General features: G+C 48.1%; 2 protein-coding genes across 16 annotated transcripts in view; one reads left to right on the plus strand and one right to left on the minus strand.

The window, feature by feature from the left end:
* Positions 1–792: 792 nt before the first annotated feature.
* Positions 793–18,599, minus strand: atosb (atos homolog b). Of its 10 annotated transcripts, XM_035526203.2 has the most exons (13): positions 14,224–14,428; positions 14,085–14,152; positions 10,253–10,308; positions 8,477–8,607; positions 4,990–5,170; positions 4,703–4,873; positions 2,926–4,251; positions 2,350–2,408; positions 2,071–2,167; positions 1,798–1,956; positions 1,569–1,637; positions 1,223–1,422; positions 793–1,014 (listed from the first exon to the last, which is right to left on the minus strand). In XM_035526203.2, the coding sequence occupies exons 7-13, from the start codon at positions 4,057–4,059 to the stop codon at positions 861–863; spliced, it is 1,872 nt and encodes a 623-aa protein (XP_035382096.1). In that variant the 5' UTR covers positions 4,060–4,251; positions 4,703–4,873; positions 4,990–5,170; positions 8,477–8,607; positions 10,253–10,308; positions 14,085–14,152; positions 14,224–14,428; the 3' UTR covers positions 793–860. The 10 variants fall into 10 exon arrangements, with proteins under 10 accessions (XP_035382096.1, XP_035382094.1, XP_035382095.1 ...); XM_035526201.2 differs by lacking the exon at positions 10,253–10,308; XM_035526202.2 differs by having other exon boundaries at positions 14,085–14,428.
* Positions 16,577–21,200, plus strand: part of LOC113586783 (protein unc-13 homolog B-like) — a 64,289-nt gene continuing 59,665 nt past the window's right edge. For 4 of the 6 annotated variants that reach the window (XM_081706875.1, XM_081706936.1, XM_081707285.1 and 1 more), the window contains exons 1-2: positions 16,577–16,785; positions 18,816–18,845. In XM_081706875.1, the coding sequence (XP_081563001.1) occupies positions 16,764–16,785; positions 18,816–18,845 (52 nt within the window). In that variant the 5' untranslated portion in view covers positions 16,577–16,763. Of the gene's footprint in view, positions 16,786–18,813; positions 18,846–21,200 lie in introns of those variants that run through there. The other 2 variants (XM_081707060.1, XM_081706993.1) reach the window with 1 other exon arrangement.

Below are 21,200 nucleotides of genomic sequence, written 5' to 3' on the forward strand. Positions count from 1 at the left end.
ACAGAGAGCAGCGGGCTGTGGGGTACTCTTACTTTGGTACGGAGAGCAGCAGCAGGAAGCGGAGTGTGAAGTGAAGCCCGGAACTAACCGACTACTTAAAGCACTTGGGAGGAAAAGCCAGAGCAGTGCGTCTGGCCGTGCGTAGAGCCCACCGTGGCAAACGCATCTTCCCAACAAATACTTTTACTACGCCAAAGTCATCGTGGTTGCAGTACTAAAGGCTGGCCAGTAAGTAGGGCTGCAACACATCTCCACACTGCTGCTCCCTGGACAGCCTGCCGAGAACAGAAGTGGTCAGAACGTTGGTATCCTTCCCTTTCTCTGCTGAGACCCATACTGCCGTTGGCACGGTGACAACGGCGGGTGGAGCGTCTCTATCCGCGTCTCCAGTCCGGCTGGTTGCTTTCTTTCCGGAACACTCATCCCTGCTGTTGCCGGAGGGCCCAGCGACGACGCACCGGTGGCCAATCCCGGGAGAGTCCTCACGGAAGGCATCCAGACATGAGCGCCACGCTTCTATGCGTCCAAACAGTCTGCTACTGTCGAGAAGGGTCTATTGCCGCTCCTGATTGAATGACTGGGCCAGTGGGCCCGGCGGACGGTGTGCGGCATGCGTGTGTGGCAGAGTAAAGGACAACTCGTGTAATGGCACTAGAGGAAAAGTTGCTTTAAAAGGCATGCATCTTCTACCCTCCTTTTAGAGAGTCCGTCTGCGTGTGATTGGGTGTGCTGTGTGCTCTGTGTGCGAGATCGATCTTTTGAGTGTGTGGGATTGTGTTCTCCTAAAGTCTGGCTTCGATCAGGCCTCTCTGCACCACACATTTGCGCTGTGTGTGGTGGGGAGGGGGGGGGTCCCAGACTCACACTCGTGGTGAGTATTTGGGGTTTCTTGGCACCTCGGTGAAAGATTTCAACTCATAAGGGATCCCTGTGTCCACCTCGATGGACCTGCGAGAGAAGAGCAGGCGAATCTCACTGTGCAGGTAGATCTTTCCAGACTTGGAACTCTGGAATCTGAGAGAGCGAGAGAATGAAAGAAGGGGAGGTGAGAGAGTTGGGTGTGACATCACCAAGAGACCAAACACCATCCACACGTGCGAAAGACCGCCATTAAAAGGAGCGGATGCACCCAGTCACACATATTCCTGTGCATTTTCCATTAAAGGTTCAGTATTCCTGTTGATTAGGAGAATACACGCTGGAGGAAGGCAGGAAGTGGTACCTAAGGTGCATCAGGTAGCATAGAATCTTTTTCCTGTCAGGGGTGGGGCTCCCTGGCCCCTCCCCCAATCCCTCCACTTCCTCCACAGGCACCAGGAAGATTCGATGGCGTAGAAAGGTCATGTGATTGACAGGCATGTCCCCGAAATTATACGTCACCAGGAACATCTTCACCACAGTCTTATTGGGGTTGAATAAGGTCTGCGATTCAGTGGGAAGGAGAACACGCGCGCGCGCGCGCGCGCACACACACACACACACACACACACACACACACACTCAGTGCTGTGGCTCTAACACTTAATACAGGAAACAAACAGGAAATAGAAAAGATCCAAGTGACTCACCACTTGAATGGTCCCTGCTTTGGGTACATTGTATCCTTTCTTTCCCAGGGGGTCCAGGGAGATCACACCCTGATAAACACACACAAAATAGGTCAGAGTGTCAGTGCATACAGCTGTTCACTCAAATAGTAACTGATCGTTTTTACAACTTTTTCCAGGGCTGTATAAAAACATCTCCACAGAAAGACACACAGAGACAGCTCCCCACTAACACCCAGGCAGTAGTTACCAGGAAGGGCGAGGGCGCGCTGTGCTCAGCCGTGTCGTAGTAGGTCACCTGCACAGGTAAGGTGGCGTGCTGGGGGCAGTAGGAGCCGCTGGCACCGATCTCTGCTGTGAAGCCCTCAATCCTCCCAGACGGGGAGAAACGCCCCTTCAGTATCGACTCCTACACACACACCCCTTGTTTATGTCCAGTGGAAGACTACCTCTAAACATTCCCAGTAACTAGGGGTTCAGTATGATACTGGGGTGAGCGTTTTCAGGTCGGGTCCATCCGTACCTCAAAATTGCCCAGCAGTGCTCTGCTGATGGAGGCCAAGGACGACCGGAGATTGGAAGTGCTGACGTGAGTCCGTCGGCCACTGCGAAGCTGACGTCTACACACACACACACACACACACACACACACACACACACACACACACACACACACACACACACACACACACACACACACACACACACACACACACACACACCAGCCATTTCATTTCAAGTCTTCATTTCTTAATGTTTGTTAAACATTTCTGCGCTCCAGCGTGCAGGGAAAGAAACTAACGATTTCAGACGAGAGTCGCTCTTCAGTCTCCTGGATGATCGAGAGCCTTCCACGGAGCTCTGGGGACAAGAGTGAGTGAGTGAGAGAGTGAGTGACTCACCAAAACAACTCACAGCAACAGACAGACATTGGAGAGACAGGAACCTTCAGCTCATCGCGCTATGGTTTTGCATCCCTAACTCATTTCACCAAATTATTCCCTCGCTCTGCTGCCTCAAGCTCATCAGCAAACCCTGTGAGCTGGAACAGAATCCCAGGGTGGAACTTCAGCTCCTGAACCATTCCCCCCCCCCCGCCGGTCTGGTCTGGTATTCCGATCATCAGAGCGGATCAGGTCAGAGATTCAAGTTTGAACCTGCTCGGAATCCAGTACCTAAACCTTACATTCTAATATGATGCATTGATAATCTGACCATCGTTCAGACCTGCTCAATCTAACATGAAAAAAAAACACAAAATACAGCTAGTGGGAAAAACCCCACTCTACCGTGCTGACCATCGACACCCCTCCCTCCCTCTCTCTATTTTAGCACTGTATGCAACCAGTTTTAAGTGTGTGTGTATAAGCTCACTCGCCTTGCCCTGCTCTCGTGCTGCAGGCAGCAGGTGCGTCCAGTAGGGGGCAGCCTTGGAGTCGGTGCTACGGCCGGCGGCCAGCCCCAGGCCGGGCGTGAGCAGGGCCAGTCGGCTGCGCTTGGACGTGGATGGGCCCTCGTCCTCAGAGCACGACTCCCCGGCCTCGCTGGACGTCAGAAGCTTCTTCCTGACCGCGCAGGGTGTGGGCAGGGTTGAGGCCATGCCACGCCCCTCCAACAGGCTCTTCTCCAATGCGCTTAGCCCACAGGACCAGGAGGCACCGGGGGTCTGGCTCTTCCTGTCCGGAGGGGGTGGGGATGTCTCGAGGCCCGCCCCCAACTCCGCCGCCTCGTCTGGGGTGAGCGGAGGGCACAGGAGGTGTAGGTGCTCCAGGGGCTCCGCTGTGCAGGAGGTGCCCACTACCTCCACAGAGATGCCCATACCCCCCCCGTGCTCATCCCTTTTCCCCGCCCCAGAACAGGGGGGTTCATCCCCGACCACAGAGGCCCCGGTCTGGGAGGCGGGAGGGCTGCCTTCGCACCTGCCCCAGGGAGAGTGGGGGGCCTGGGGGTCTACCATAGGAGGTGATTTTGGGGAGAGCGGGGCAAAGGCATCAAGGATGGGGTGGTCGTGGCCATGCTGGGCGGGTCTACGCCGGGGCGCGGGGGCCCGGCCCGCCGGACCGCCGGGTCCTGTGGAGTGGGTGGGCGAGAGAGGCGGAGACCGGGGCGGGGACCGGAGCACCTCCGGGTCTCTGTGCTCCGCCGGCAAACAGGAGGATGGCAGATCTGTCCCAGACCTGCAATCTTCATCGCCCCTACCCCGCTGTTGCTGCTGCTCCTCCTCATCCTCCTCCTCCTCATCCTCATCTTCATCCTCGTCGTCCTGTAGGGGGCGCTTCAGGGCAACGGGGCTCAGCGTGTCGTCCGGGCCACGTTTCACGGCTGCTCTCTGTGGCCCGCGGCCCTCAGCCGCACCCCCTCGGCGAGACAGGATGGCCAGCTGGTAGGCCTTATGAACTCTCAGCTCCTCCTGGCTGAAGGGCCTGGAGCCGACACGCTGCAGCCCAGCGTCGGGGTTTGTCTGGGTCTGGGCTGCGTCCTTCCGCACTAGCTCCACGTGGATGTGACGCATGGTGAGAAATCACTCGCCAACTGATTGTGTTGAAAAGAAGCTGTGCAGTACTGAAACAAACTAAAAACAAACTAAAAGTTCTAGAAAAGGTTTTCCTTAGATAAAGACGCCAACGGTGGAAAAGAGGTTCTCGAGCTGACTTTAGATCCCAGAAGTCTTATCTAAGACTTGCCTTGCATCGCATCGCAAAACCTGAAAACCAGCCCAAAAAAAAAAAGAAACCCATTAAGGAAGAAAGCCCCTTTAAGCATAATGACACGCATATGATTAGCCAGTAAAATATTAAACTAATCCATCCTGTTAACATTTCATACGTCCACTCAGAAAACTACAACTGGCCACAGCAAACAGAGCGTCTGCATTAACGGCGTCTTCTAAAGAAGCACAGATACAGAAGAACTTCCTGAATAAACCACTTTTGTCCCGTCACACTCAGTCAGCATCCGAACATATAACTCATTCCACAAACACTGCACAAGAATTCTTTCCTGCTGAGTTCTTCAGAAAAACATCTAAACTTTGGAGACTAACCAGTCCCACGAGTATGCGGACAGGTGATTGAGACTTTCAGCTGTGATGTGTGGTACAGCAGACTAATTCAGAATTACCTAAAGAGGAATATACGCATGCATGCATGGCTTACATGCGTGACTGGTCTTGCTCAGCTACATCTACAGTCACCCGCATCCACCTGCTAACCTCACGCTGTTGACTCCTGCCCTTTGACCCCGACCCTAGAACCTGAGTTTGGGCATCTCCAACACTGCCCCTCTGATCCGACAACAGCATTCCCACTCAGGCAGAGAGCAAAGGCCTTGAGAGAAAGAAAGAAGGAAAAAGAAAGAAAGATGATGAGTTCTTAAATTCCATTAGTTCTTTAATTGAGAAAATGACAATGTAGATCACAGTGTGGAGGATACATTTACTTACCAAGGGGCAGAGTGTCAGTGAAATGGAAGAACTCTTGCAGAATGAACCAATGAATGGGTGATGTTTTTCCTGAAACTCCGCCCAGACAAGGCCAGTGGCCAATCATGTCCTTCCTGGGCTCCTGCGACAGGCTGGTTGCTCAGCGGCTGCATCTTGAGCAAGGCATTCCAGACTCACTGCCCTATTGGAGAGCAGAGCTGTCAATCACCACATGAAGCAATTAATTCAGACAGTCAACAGGCACCAGTCAAACCCACTGAACGAGCAGACACTGCAGCTGAAATACCACACCACAGACTGTACCCAGCACCTCCACCAGCTAAACACACACATGAACATACCACCACACTGCATTAACGTACTGCCATGCTGCGCTAATCACCATGCTAACAAACTAGGACTGGGCTAAATCAGCACCTCTACCAAACACACACCACTAAAAAGTACCACTGCTGCACTAATTAGTGTGCAAACTGTCCCTTTAACTGCAGGGGTTAACAGACTCTTCTCTCCCCTTGGAACAGGAACGTAGACGAGGAGAGGATCCGTTACCTGCTTACTTAGCGCCACAGCTGTGGGACAGTGAGAGGTTAGGAATAACACTGCTAGCCAGTAGTCGAGAGTCTTCCCTGAAGGCAAGATGGGATCCCTCCCACTTGTAGGACATGACTCGCCCACGGCTACCCCGCACCCGCGTGTGTGGGGAGGGGCAGGGTTATTTATAGCTATAATAAACTGCTAAACAGCTAATCTAGGAAGACCTCATACTGCTATGTTTTCTGAGCCCTTACCAATATCCTCCAAACAACAACAACAACCACCACCTTCAGACAATTCTAGAGCTTCTGGAGCGCTCACACAGTTCAAGAACCCCGACCTCTTGAAACGGTGTCTCCCAAGCTTCTAGAACCCGATTCAAAAATACTTGAGGTAAAATGATGCAAGGCCCTGTGACAAACCATAAACTAAAGCCTGGACAAAACCTGAACTGAAAACATAGACTAAACCCCAGTATGAACCCTTGCGTTTATATATAACCATGTATCCTGGGACACAGCGGTGGCGGGCTGGAGACCTGGGAAGTCATTCCAGGCTCACATACCAATCACACAGCATGAACAGGAGTTTAAACCCAAGAAGGGTCAACTAAAGCGGAACACACGTACACTTCTCTAACTGTGCTATGGCTGTGACCACACGCATCATTGACAGCTTTGCTGTCAGATTTGACTATTTTAGCCCCTTCCAGTTGCCTCCACACAGAGCAGTATGCCATCACTGCCCCCACGGGTCAAAGGGCTTAATGCCACTAAGGTCAGGGTTAATCCTCAGGTTTAGCCTCAGTCACCGAGAAAGTTCACAGCTCTACTGGCAGAGCACAGCTCCGGAATTCTCAATTAAGGTGAAAGTTCAAAAGGTTGCATTGTTAAGAGCCATAATTCTGGGTTAGAGTCCATATATATATATATATAAAATTTAAAAAAAAGCATGGATGTGTTTTTTCTTGATTTGTGTAACCTGAGTATTCTGATAGTTAAAGAAGTAGAACATGTAGACCAATGAGAAGGAAAGTGTCTGTTGCAATTTTTTTTTAAATATGCTCCATTTTCTTCAAGAGTAAATGAATTCCATTTTCTTGCCAAAATTAAAAGGTTAGACTTTGCATTTTGGTATTTTAACACAATCAACCACTGTAGCTAAACTCACACACACACACAGTATGTGTGAGTATAGAGTATATGTGTGTTTAGAAGCATTAAATATAGTGCTCTGAAAATATATTCTATGACCAGCCACCAATTTTGTCTTACTTGCTCTGCTCCAGCCTCAACTTTTACTGCAAACCCAATTCCTCCTAAAGTTTCAAAGTCAAACTTATTTGAACCACCTGTTGCTGCAGTAACTACCCAATTATTACAGTCCATTATCTACAGCTTCTGAGAGTCATTTACTATGAACCGGCAGACAAAGAGCACAAACGCTCACACACACACACCATTTCTTTCCGTCGTTGTCTTCTGTTGGACTCAAATGGGGTGGGACTAAGGTTGGCCTGTGGCATGCCACGTGCCAGAGTTAGCAAAGCGTTCACGCCTCCGTACCTGCCGCGTGTGGGAAGCGCGTGTACTTCACCGGCTCCTCCCTGTGCACTGCTCGCGCGCTGGGCCTGCACTCGTCATTAGTCACGCTGGTGCCTAAACAGGCCCGCACGCAGCGACCGTGTTCTTCACATTTGCGATTTCAAACACATTTGGCTTGGAGATGCATATTAAATTCACCATAGTTGAAGCAGCTGGTATTCCGCATACACCTTTCGCTCATTTCCAACTTTTATGACAGTGCGTTTTCCTCTGGGAGAGCTTCTTGCTCAGAGTCGGGTTTCACTTGTTAAGATAAATCTTTAGCAGGGCATGTTGCACTACTGCCACATACTTTGCACCATCTGGCCTCCAGTCTTAGGAGGATGTCCTCTTTAAATTTGTTCATTTTAATGTTCCTTTTTTTAAAAAAAAAACAACTAAATTATGACAGCAGAAGACATCACAGTGTCCTTTGTAATCCGGATAAAATCAGAAGCCGTGCCGGATGTTTCTGCAGGTTGTGTGCAGAGAAGGCTCAGCTGTGTCTGTGGCTTTGGGCTAGAGGGATTTGGCTCTCAGAGTTAAGCAACACCTGTCAGATCTCAAAACTACAGAGGAAATCATGAAGTCACCACACACACCAAAGAGCAGGAAGTGGCAGAGGGCAGGAACTGTAAGATGCTGCGGTGAAGTGATTGGCTCAGCTCACAGATAAACACAGTCACAGATGGGTCTCTTTCTCACACACACACACACACACCCCATTTATCTACAGCACCGCACACACAGTGACGTCACTCGCCCACCCAGCCAATCAGACCAACTCTGGGCATGTGCCTGGACTGAACCCCAAACTTGGCACATTAACAGCATGGGGGACGGAACCTCAATCCTACCGTATTAACAACATGAAGTAGGGTTCAAACCCTGGGGGGTCATGACCAGGTCAATCAGGACACAAGGCAGAGTTCACAGCCTAGCTGAACAACCCTCTTGGTGTCACACACACACACACACACACGCACACACACAACTACTCCAGTCCGCGGACGCACCAGTACAGTGGCATGTGCTGTTTCCTAGTTACACTCGCTACCAAACTCAGAAAGCCTTTTGGGATTATTCCAGATTGGCAGCGAACACACACAGACACACACACAAAAAACAACTATCACGCCAAAGCCAAAAAAATGAGGACTTTTGACTCTGGCAGCTTCATAGCTACACATCCGTGCCAAAAGAGCTCTACCAAACTACACGGCTTCTCTGACTGGCTGATGGTGGGAAAGGGAGGAGACTTAGGTCAGGTTAGTCCAGCTGCAACTTCTGTTCTTTGCGAGAAATGTCAGTATTTGGAGGTGTGTGACTTTCTTTGGCCTGTCTGCCCGTGGTAATGTCTGCCTTACCTCTCTGCAACACTCTTCTCTTCCTCTTCACTCAGACCCTGGCAGTGGGGTGGTGGGGAAACCTTCTGCAGAGAAGCTGAGAGCGTCTGCAATCTGCATGGAGTGGAGGTCTCTCTGCCCCTCCCCTCAGCCTGAGAGAGAGAGAGAGAAACCACAAGACTGAGCTGAAAAAGCTTCTTGCTCAAATGGCCTCACAAGGCCTGACAGATCTCTCACTCACACACACACACACACACACACACACACACACACACACACACACACACACACACACACACACACACACACACACACACACACACACACACACACACACACACACACACACACACACACACACACTCTCCATTGCTATTCTGGTATGTGCCCAGCTTTGATCCCCCCCCCCCCAGTCCTCCTCTCAATAACACACAAAAACTCTCTCAGGCTCTCATTGGCACAGACCACACAGACTAAACTCTGTCACCTCTCTCTCTCTCTCCAAAAAATGTGGACACAAAAGATTCAGTACCCTCACTTAGTGCTCTGTCTCCCTCACTCTCTCAGTCAGCTCTTAACACAAGGGGCAGGGGCTTATCAAACTCCAAAACCTGATTGGACAGTGGCTGGGCCCTCTGAAGATATGGATTGGTGAGAATGTAAAAGGTTTAAGTCATTGCTCCGCCTACCTGTTCTTGAAAGGTATTTGCATGCATTTGCTTACAAAGTTCCTGTGTGTGTGTGTGTGTGAGTGAGACAGAGAATGTGGGAGTGAAATAAAAGCATACCACAGTCCACTGTGCTGGGTGTCTGGGAGATGTAAAATATCAGAGAACATTCCCTTTAATCCTCAAAGACAGACCCTCCCCCATCAAGCGCACACACACACACACACACACACACACACACACACACACACACACACACCTTTTTGTGCAATGTTTGTGAGTTAAATGCAGGTGGGGACATTCACAACAGATGGAGTTCAAATGCATAAAACGTTAACACCAGCCCCTGTGGAGAAACTGTGTGTGCTTGCTTTTGAAAAGGGAAGTTCACAGCTGAGCAGTTACGTGAGGGAGGTGCTGTTCTGTGTGTGCGCGCAAGAAAGCCAGTACTAGTGCAGCTCAGACTGCAGCTTCTGAATAGGTGTGGCCCATTTTAATATCTCTCTCACACACGCACAGTTCAGGACTGTTTCATATGATGAAATGGGAGGAAGGGGAGTGTAAGGTGTGTGTGTGTGTGTGTGTGTGTGTGTTTCAACAAAGACATGTGAAAGGAGTGGGGTGTGATTAAAATCCCCCCCCCCCCCCATCGTGGGTGTTCACTAATCCCAGTAGGTTTCCACTAACCCCTTCAGTCCCTGTAGGTGGCCTCTACTCCTTCCAGTTCATGTTGCTAGCCACTAATCCCACCACTGTGTGTGGGTGGTCACTAATCCCACCAGTTCTCTCCCTTTTCCCCCCCAGCCTAGCAACAACACCTCAGTGAGAAAGTTTGAGTGTGTGTGTGAGATATTTTATCAGTGGTTTGTGTATGTGAGAATAGTTTCTAGTGAAATGTATGACTTCATTTACCCAGGGCTGCTACCATGGTGGCAGACTTCCCAGGTTCCTTTGTGTGTGTGTGTGTGTGTGTGTGTGTGTGTGTGTGTGTGTGTGTCTCCATCATTTGTTGCTATAGGTCTAGACATGGAGTGAGTAGTGAGTAACTCATCAGATTCTACTTTCTCTACAGCAGTTACCACGCTCCCATGTCCATACCTATTCCTGATCAACCCACTCCTGTACACACCTGTCCACTGTTCTGAAACCGAACCAGGCCAGGGTCACCAAGAGGTCATCACCCCTCTGAAACAGAGGAAATTGAGGTGATGGTACTTACGAAACACACACACCCAGACACAGTGACGATCCCCACCACCCACACCAGGAGACATTGCTGGCACTTGTTACCGTGGAGACGATGCGTCACTCCTCTGGCTAGCAGCGGTCAAAACCACGACACAATCCCCACACAGCATGTGACCAAAGAGCTTTCAGGCTGGTGTCACAAGCCTGCAATATTTCCTCTGCTAAGACGTCCGTGAGTCATTTGGGTATTTCAAGAGCTTCCCCATATGTGAATGCATTGTTTATTTGTTATGCCTCACAAGTACATCTGTAGTCACGGCGTTTGGTTAGTGATCCCAAATCATGCTCCAGGAGATTCAGCTCCACCCCTCATCCAGAGTTTAGCTCCACCCCTAAGCCCAATCTCTACCACCCACTCCTGGAACTCTCCTGCCCTGCAGAGTTTAGCTCCACCCTCATTCCTAGAGACCCCCACCCTCTCCGTCTCGCTATCAGTCATGTCATTTGGGGCTTCTCTCTCCCTCTCTCTACATATCCGTTTGAGAGGGTGAGCGACTGTTATGGTGATCATGTTACCAACGATGACCATCAAAACCACAATAGACGAAGCACGCATTACGCTGGCACTGCCGGCATGGGTTGGAACAACGGTGCTAAACAATCAAACATAGGCCCGATCGTTCAAACGGAGCCGACATTTCGAATAAAGAGAGAGAAATGAAAAAGAAAAAAAAAAGAATGGACAGATAGGAAGAAAAGGTTAGAAAGAGATGGGGGGGGGGAAAGAATGTGTTCAAGATAGGAGAGAGCAAGAGAGAATGTTCCAGAAGCTTGTGTATTAATCACAACCACCCCCCACCCCCAGGATGAACATCTTTTAACCTTGTATTGAGGAGCCTGTCTGTGTTTGTACGCATGAATAAGAGAGCAAGTCATGAAGAACGAGTAGATATTCCTGCTGTATGCTTTTGTATTTCAGTGAAACATCTGTGTACACAAGTGTGTGTGTGCGCGCGCGCGTGTGTATATGTATACTGAATTAAAACCTCCCTACGGGATCTTTTCACAGTTTACAAACTATAAATAGAAAAGAAGATGAGAAAAGTGTTTTGAAACAAACACACACAGAATTCAGAAACCGGTCGAGGAAGTGTGTCCATGTGCATGTAGATCAGATAGGAACATATGCAGGTCTACAGTGTCATGATTAGCCTTAATCTCTCCAGTTTGTCATTCTGTAGAGACCATATGACACTGATAAATGAGCAGGTCCCTCCCCCTGCCCAGTGACACACTCATTTTATTTTTATATATATATATATATATATATATATATATATATATATATATATATATATATATATATATATATATATATATATATAAAAAGAAATAGAGAGAGAAAGAGAGAGAGAGAGAGAGAGAGAGAGAGAGAGAGAGACACACACACAGACACACAGACACACACACAGAAGGGGCAAGAGAGTTTGACCCAAGTAACTCCCAGATGCAAAAACATGTACACACAAACAGATTACAAAAGAATTTGATTACAACCTTCAAACAAACCCTACACTAAAAGCGCTCAGAGGCGGGGCTTTTCCACGGACTAGGTAAGAGGTGGGCCTTCACTCCAGGCTAGGCAAGTAGCAGGGTGTCAGTGAAAGCACATCCAGAGTGCCCGTATACTGCTGCTTCTTGGGAAGGCCTAGCGAGATCCACCAACCAGAGCTCCTCTGTGGGTGGGTCTTAGGGAAGCAGCCCCTCAGCTTTTAGCCTGTGCTCAGACATGCTGTTTAACTGTACTTCTTAGCCCTCGGGGTCTGATCCAGGACCAGTCTACTACAAACAAACCCTGACATGAACTGGCATGCAATGACAGCCAGGAGCAGGTCTGAGGTCTCCTTCCCTCACACACACACACACACACACACACACACACACACACACACACCTCAATGTACTATTCACAGACTGGCTCAGTTTGAAAGCAGGAGCTAAATAATGACTGATCAATAATCAGACAGACAGCAAATTACACCATGACCTGCGACATTCCAACATGGACACACCCCCATGGACTTGCATAGTCACACCCCTAATTAATATCAACAAATGCCGGTAGCCTCTTTCTGAGCATGGCTAGGAGGGGAAGGGGAGAGAGAAGAACAAAGAGGGTCAGAGGTTATAGCCACAGGCCCAGCAGACATGCTTGGACAAGTCTAACGCATCAAACCGCACACTTGTTTAAGTCTAACGCATCAAACCGCACACTTGTTTGCCGTTTTCTGTGGGTGGATATTGACAATCTTAAATCTCAACACCAGGCAATGTGCTCAAATGACTCCAACATACACACCTCATCTGGTGTCAACACGCCACCTCGCCTACAGAACACGGGTAGTATTCACCACACGCCACTGCACATGCCTCCTGACCGTTCCGCACACCTGCGAAGTATAGGCGGAGAGCTCCCTTTTCCACACTGACCTCAGACCAGCCTTTTCTAGCTCATCACCAAGTGTTCGAGGCAGGGACCCTGACTCCAGGCCAGCTTAACAACAACAACAACAACAAAAACACACACACACACACACACACACACACACACACACACACACACACACACACACACACACACAAAAGGAGGGGGCGTCCAGTTGGACAGGAGAGGGGCTTTCACCGTGTCTCGTTCCAAGGCACATGAACCCGGGGGGTTCTGGAAAGGTTTTGTGCATTTGTGTGGAGAGCAACCCCCACCCACCTGTCCTCACCACCTCCATTCAGTGAAAGGCAAATCTTCCGGGTGTTTCGGTCCCTCCCACTCTCATCCCCTCAGCGTCTGTCTGTCTGGCAGTCTCATTGTCTCTCCATGTCTATTTTGCAGTTTCTGATGGTCTGCATTGCTCACTCCCTCACTGTCTCTTATTCCGTTAGGCTTTCATTATGTCCAACTCCGTGCATGCCTCTATAAATACACATGGGCACACTTTCTGCGGCATGAGAGCACTGGTAATTAGAGGACATGTTTGACGGTTTAAACTGAACTGCATGCACATTGACATGGGAGACGGCACTGAAATCTTCTCATATCATATTCAGTACCATCCGCTCACCCTCCCACCCCAACGCACGCCCCAACCACACACTCTCACTTTATTTAAAGGCCGTGGGGGACTTCTCGTGTTACTTTAAAGCGTTGCGTTGCAAACGCAAAAAGGGTCAGTAAATGGAGAACAAAAAGACCAAAACGAACGAGGCAGCGCACGAGCAACACAATGATGAAATTCGTTCGGTCGGGGACGAAACGGCACGAGCCACATAGACAAAGCCAAGACGCCCGCCGCGCACGCAGGTTCACTCCGCCGCCTCGTGAACGCGTTGTGCACCGCGCAGACCTGTCGTCGTGGCCGATTAAGTGTTAAAAATACATATTCTCTCAGATCGGTAACGCGTTACCAGCAACCCGAGCCAGCCGCGGAGAAGAGCGTTTGCAATGCAGGTTCAGAATACGGATCGTCTGATAGTCCGCCTGCGAAAGGTAGGAGTTCAAAACGTCGTGCATAATCAGTGGATCAGGCAGACAGCTTTTGCAAAGCAATCCTACAACTTAATTATTCAAGATCAATCCTTTCCGGACAAATTTGATACCAGGCATAAGTACGACACAAGAAGAAAAAAAATCGCAACCGTACCAAACTTTGGGTAAAATAACTCGGGTTTGTTGATGGAAACCAACACAAAGAAGGGCAGAAACACAGCTCGGTGCTCACCTCTAGGTAAGATATGTGAAGAAGAATGGCAAAGACAGGCTGTTAGCAGGCCAACATTCTCAGCAGATCTGCAGAAAGAGTTTGATCAGCCCAGACTGATCAATTCGTCGCAGACCCAACCACGTCGATGACAAACTACCTTAAGACTCTACCAGGCAGACAAGTTTCTGGTCGATGAAGAAGGAGCACCGAGTACGGACTCGACAGCGGATCTGCCTGTGTCCGCTCTTTCTTCCGTCCCGTCGCCAGCTCAGTAGGCAGGCCTTGTCCTCGGCTGTTTTCTGGTGCCAGCCCGAAAGCCCTCGCCCAGAAAAGTCTCCTGTCTCTTTAAAACACAACACTTCCGCACTCTGCTGGAAAAATAAAATAGGAGGCGGGCCGTGGAAACAGCTGAAGGGCTGTCATTTAGACGATTGGCTGCGGCAACCTCGAAGCACCAATGACAGTCTATCATTAACGCACAATTTGCATATATTTACACAAAATTAATTTATTCTCACGTCACAGGCAGTCATTGGTCCTAGCACAGGCAACGTTTCACTTGGACACGCCCAGTACACGTGCTTCTTTACTCAGCTTTGTGCGAAAAGCAGACAGGATATTACGCGATATACTGGCGTGTGCACTGGACTGTAGCAGAGGAAATATTTACCGAGCAAAATGCATTTAATACATTAAATGCATTAATAGTTCATTTGATGAACTAGCCAATTGGCACGCCATTTAAGCTACTAGAGGTGACAGACGCTTGTCATGTTATTTATAATTCAAAATTTGTACTATTTGTAATATTGGCCGTCTGCTCATACGCAGTGTGAAGGCTGAGGATATTTATAGTGATATCATAATTACCTAATATGAATTATTACACCAAAGTGTAAAAGTCGAGTGTTCCAGATAGATGGCGACAATTCCTAAATGCGAAACGTCTTTTATTTAATCTGCGCAAAAGTAGTTGTAATTCAGTGTGAATTGAGTTACTCACAAACTAATTCACATTATTACATGATACATAGCTACACAAATTCATCATAGTGCCATGAAGACTGGCACGGGACATAAACATATCTGGAAGGTCGTGATACTGTCTTACTCAAGATGCCTCAAAACTATATCAGACATCTCTCTCAAATCTCCCAGACACAAAAAAATAGACTTAAGCACTTAAACACCTGAAGACCCAGTCCTCAAGTAAATCAGTCTAATGTGACTATGTGACTGTGTGTGTGTGTGTGTGTGTGTGTGTGTGTGTGTGTGTGTGTGTGTGTGTCAAGAGTCAGTTCGGGCGTTAATTTCAACCTCTGAAATGATCTCGCCATCTCTCAAGAGGAAATCCTCCGGTCATTATGCCACTCTCATCGTGGACGGTAACCTGCCGTTTCTGGCTCCACACCACAGGGCGTCTTTGAGCTCATGTCTCTGTTCTTGTATTAAGGTGCAGCTGTGTACCGCTTCGCTGCAAATTCAACACGGCATGCAACTACTGTATGTTCTTTACACGGTCACATCTGAAACGATACGCCACATTTACACCAGGACAGTGATTTTAAGCCTCAGCCCCCACAGCAAGGCATACGTGTGCTGAGTGGATATTAAATATTATCTTTATTTCAAGTAGATTAGACTCGATGCAGAGTAACAATGATACGAAGCACTTTTGTAAGTCGCTCTGGATAAGAGTCTGCTAAATGCCGTAAATGTAAATGTCGTTCCCGTGGGGTATTTTCTTTCTAGTACCAATAGCTTTTCGAGTGACTGACTATGTGAGCGAGTTACAAACCAGTTCCATAAGGTGTTTAGCATATTAAAAACTCTTTGCATCTTTTGAAAAAAATTACACTGGATCCAATTATACTGGATACATATAGTTTATACTAGTTCAATATTACATTCATTTTGACCACAAGAAACAAACAATCAATTAATGAGGGTCTAGTACTCGTGCAGCAGGGTCCACTAGATGGCGCCATTGCACTGAAAGACATTTAAATAAACGCCGCAACTAAATTGCAATAGTCCTGGTTGCGTGAACAAGAGGGGTAACATAAAGTACGAAAAAACACAGCCTTTACTTAGGATGACGAAACCTGATGTGTTTTTTATGATGTTCACTTTGAATGGCTGTTGCGTATGAAAGCTGCTATATAAATAAACTTGCATTGGCTCATACCTTGCCTGTGTTTTTATACAGACATCCTTGTCGGATTAAAACACTTCTCCCTGGTGGTCTGCGAATTATTATAATTACTCAACACAGTTTTTAATATATAAACTGGTTATTTCAGTAAGGCGATTTGATCGGTTTGTGCAGATGCGCACAGACGTCAGAGGCTGAGCAGGTGCCTGCGTACCTGCATCCCTTCACCTGAACGCGACGCAGTCATTGGTCACACCATTGGCGCACCGCCTACTTCAGCTAAGTGCAATAGACGATTGGCTGTCGACCACGTCAGTAACATTCCCTGCGCCTTTTCTCCCTGGGGTGGCTCGCGGGAGAGCGGCGAGCTGCTCTCGTGCTTTATAATAAGTTAATATCATGGCAGATTTGTTCCCTGCTTAACTGGGAGTTTCTCCCTGTGTGCCTGAAACACAACAAAAAAACGGCCAAGCAAACCAGCCGACTGGAGTATATTTCTGTTAAAGTTTTGACTCGCGACACGGTGTGGAAGGAAATCTGTTATGTCACTTCTCTGTGTACGAGGTGAGACGCCGATGACATCTTAAGAAATGTAAAGTTTTTGCGTTTGTGATTCTTCATTGCAACCCGCTGGTCATAATTAGTTCTATTTTCATCTATTTCATCTTCATCAGAGGCCACGTGCAAGTTTGCACTTCTGGGTTTAGATTCATGTAATAAAAATACTGTGTACATGTAACTGCAAAACATGCAGTTATGGCTAGGGTGCAAAAACTCGCAGTTTACAGTTTTTTTTTTTTAATCACTGTATGTAGAAGGTGCGGAGGTGAGACGCTTTATCGCGCGCTTTAAATTGTGGCGATCGCGCACGGCGGGGAGTCCGTGCGCCTTAACGCTTGGCCACGCGGAGAGGTGCACCTTCCCCTCTGCTAGCGCGCTGGAGAGGGACTTCGCCCTTAGCGCGTTTTGGGTTTGGTGGAGGATTTGATCTTACACGCCAGCGCTTTGATGCACTGACACACGAGTTTAGAGGCAGTGTAACACGTATGCCTAAGTGAGACGGTGCTCCTGCCCGCGCTCCTCGGTCAGGCTCAGTCTCGTGCGTGCGTTATTTACTGTGAACCCCTTTGAAGTCCCAGCAGGTTTCGGCTTACACTAAAACCTTTAGTTTCACTACTCTCCTCGGTAACTCGAGAGGTCTTTTGGAAACGGCGGTATTTAGATATTCACCCGGAAAATTGAGGGCGGGTGGGTGGTGTGTAACTGGATTCCGAAGCGCAGAAGGTCACAGCACGGCACCACACCACCTGATTCTGAACATAAAAGGCTTAATCATTTGTTTGTGAGATCACTCAGGTGTGGAGAAACCCACGCAGGGCGTAGTCTGCCACTGTCTCGTGTCCTTTAGGGACCGGTCTGTCGGCCTGGGGGCCAAAGCCCCAGGGTGCGACTGGGACTCTGACGTCTCGCCGACATGGGGCGAGGTTCCAAGTCTGAGCCCATCTGGGCCTGAGTGATCTCTCTGGCTGTCCAATGGGTTTGGGAGCTAGCTAGCAGGTGAATTGGAATTATGCGGTAGCCAGGGAGGACGAAGAATGTGATTCTGGGATTATTCCAGGAGTAATGGATAATTTATGGGCCGTGATGAGAGGTGTGTTCTGATTGGGTTTGCTAGTGATAGCATGTTTCCCAGCACAGAAAATCCATCACTAGCAAAAACAAATCTAACACGCTGCTGCAGAAGTAGGGAATCTCTCTCTCTTTCTCTCTCACTCTCTCTCTCACTCACTCACACACACACACACACACACACACACACACACACACACACACAGGAGAGAGTAATGTGAGCGAGTGTGTAGATTCCTGTGCTGAAGTTGGGGGAGGGACAAGTGAATCCAAGTAATCCGCCAGCCATCTGGTGTGTGTATCTGTGTGTGTCAGTGTAAAAAACACACTGTTTAGGACAGAGGCTAACTCTCTCTAGCCTTCTAAATTCCTGAATGATCCAGTCAATTCCTGCTTTCTCCCATCCCAAAGATCAGCACATGCACACACGTACACACACAACAGCTGACATGCACAGACACGTAAACACACATACACAACAGCAGACATGCACACACATGTAAACACACATGTACGCCCACAGAAACAGACATGAAGTCAGACACACATGCGGATACAGACAGACATGTGCGCGCACACACACACACACAGTGTGAATCACGCAGAGCTTAGCCTGCTAATGACCTTATGAACTTACCTCCCCCGTAGATGCCTGATCAAAGTCCTGTCGTACCTGCGGTAGCTTGGGTCCTGCACCCACAGGCTGTTACACTGTCCTGCTCTAATCCTGTCTTCACTATACAGCCCAGGGGTGATGCCCCTGTGGATGTTTACTTCCAGATACAACAAATCCTGTGACTTTGTGATGATGAATGAGGATGGAATTTTGTCACGCCTACTGCAATGTCCTTTTATTCTAACCAAACGTGAATTAGGGAAGCGTGAGTTACAGAAACATGCATGCGATTGGTATGAGTATTAGTCTGCTTTATGGTTCTAAAAGTGTTTATTCTTCTCTATTTCAGTGAAAAAGGCCAATCTCCATGGTCCTCCAGGTAAGACAGTCCTAAAATAACACAGCTGCCTCTGTATCTGTGTGTGCATGTTCATACGTTCATATGTATGCGTGGACATATAACTGCAAGTGTATGTGCACGCATTTCTCTGTATGCATGTAGGCATGCGTGTGCACACGTGTGTTTGGCCCAGTTTGCCATGGAGACAGACCGTGAACTGGTTTACTGGTTAGCCAGCAGGCACACCTGGGTCTCGGAGGGAGGAGAACCACTCACACTCCCAATACACTCCTTTCCCAAGACACCAGCTGTCTGTCGGCCTCCTGATTAGTCTGTCTATGAATACTTCAACCATAGAATAAATGCAATTTAATGATATTTAGATCATCCATCCATCCATCCATTTATCTGTCCACCGTATGAGGTAGTCTGGCGCACGTTTAGATTGGGGTGAGAGTGTTGTACTCTGGCTCTCTGTTCTAATCTCACAGTGTGTCTGACTCTCAGGAGACCAGACCAAACTGGCGAAAACATAACACAGCTGCTTTCAGTGCAACACTCTGGTTTCAATCGATTCTTCTCTCTCTCTCGCTCTCTCATACACACACATGCACGTTTGCACACACAATGAGTCTTGCAGTCAAAATGGCTATTAAAATATCTGTTAGCATCTGTTTTAGATGTTGTAAATAAAGGTGGGTTTGCCTCTGTAAACCTTCATTCAATTTTTTTGAAAAAAAAAAAAAGTGTTTTCGTGGCTGTTATAAAATTATTCGGTGTAACAAGTGAAGTCCTGATTAATTAAGACAAGCAGGAGGTCAAAATGCATAATTCATGACCTTCTCAGTGTCGTCATACACACTGGAGAGACAGACAGACAGACAAGGCAATGCTCTTGGTGTCTGGCTCCCATATGAACTGTAGTAGCCTGTTATCAGCTTGGGTCACAGACTCCTGTAGAAATCTCATTTATGGTTAATAACAGAGGACCCCCTCTAGACCTGTGCCCTCTGCTCCTCCTCCTCACCCCCCCCCCTCGTCCTTTCTCTGTGTCTCTGACAGAGTTCTGTTCTGTGCGGGACTGTAATGCTCTGTGCTCTGTAGCTCTTAACTACGCTTGAGTCTCGCAAGGGGCTGCGATGTGAGCCCTGTCTGAGAAATGAACGAGCAGCGTTATGAGAGAAAGAGCTCGGGGCGCAAGTGCCAGGGCGCAAGAAGAAGCCACACTTGAGTTCACACGAGTATCTCTCTTAGAGAGGGTCCCCAGCTTTGAGGTCACCCGAATCTCTCTCTGTTAGATTACCCTGCCTTTCTCTCACTTTACTACGTACTGCGCTGACAGACGGACACAGGGATAAATCCTCATCTCTGATCTGGAATTATATGGTCCAGTCACAGGGATAGATCTTAATTCTAATCTGGAACGATATGGTAGTCATGATTACAATATGTATATGTGTTGTATATTGTTTGGCCTTAACATTTCATCAAGGTTAAATACGTGAATAAAACATGATGGTAGGTACTGAGGTGGTGTTGAGGGGCCTTCCTGTTACAACCAGGCTACTTCCTGTTACTGCAAGCTGGTTCCTCGCTTTGCCGTGATTGGTGGAAGCATTTGTGGACTGCGGGACCAGAACGTTTTGGCCACCTCAGGAAGTGAACTCCTCTTAGCCAAGGTGTTAGTCAGTACTGGGTCGGATGGTACAGCTTTCACCAGTGACCCACCCAGAGATCATTACCGTAACAGCGGTGGAAATGTCAGGACTACAGAGAGCCCAGACACGTGAACATGACTTATTTATTTACATTATTCTTCATCCCTCTATTATACATGAGACCTACCATGCCAGGAACCCCTGATAAATGCAAAGCCAGAGAGAGAGAGGGAGACCCAGCGACAGAGACAGAAAAGGACAGCGTTGGCTGTGGGGAATACATTGTTTAGTACAAGTGGATACAGTGTTTAGGAATACTGAATATGACACTACATAATGGTGGATACAGTGTTTGGTATTGGATTAAGTGATTGGTAGTACTGGATATGGTGATTAGTAGTGGTGGACAAGGTGTTTGGTCGCTGCAGTGTAGGTCATTAGCTGTTTGGTATTTGCCAATATGGTGTTTGGTGATAGCTAATATAATATTAGGTAATAGAAGGCACAGTTTTATGGTGGTGAAAGCGATGTTTTGTAGTATTATGTACAGTATTTGGTAAAATTAGATACAGTGTTTGGTAGTATCAGATGTAGTGTTCTGCAGTTTTGAATAAACTGTTGGAAGCAGGAGGGTCCCCGACTAAGAATGCACGTAGTGGAATGTTATCAGATCTTCTTCCATTGTGCTCTGTGATCCATATTCTCATTTACAACAATGGCTTCCATTTTCTCCACA

The sequence above is a fragment of the Electrophorus electricus genome, chromosome 1 (assembly GCF_041902795.1).
Source record: "Electrophorus electricus isolate QZ-2024a chromosome 1, ASM4190279v1, whole genome shotgun sequence".
NCBI lineage: Eukaryota > Metazoa > Chordata > Actinopteri > Gymnotiformes > Gymnotidae > Electrophorus > Electrophorus electricus.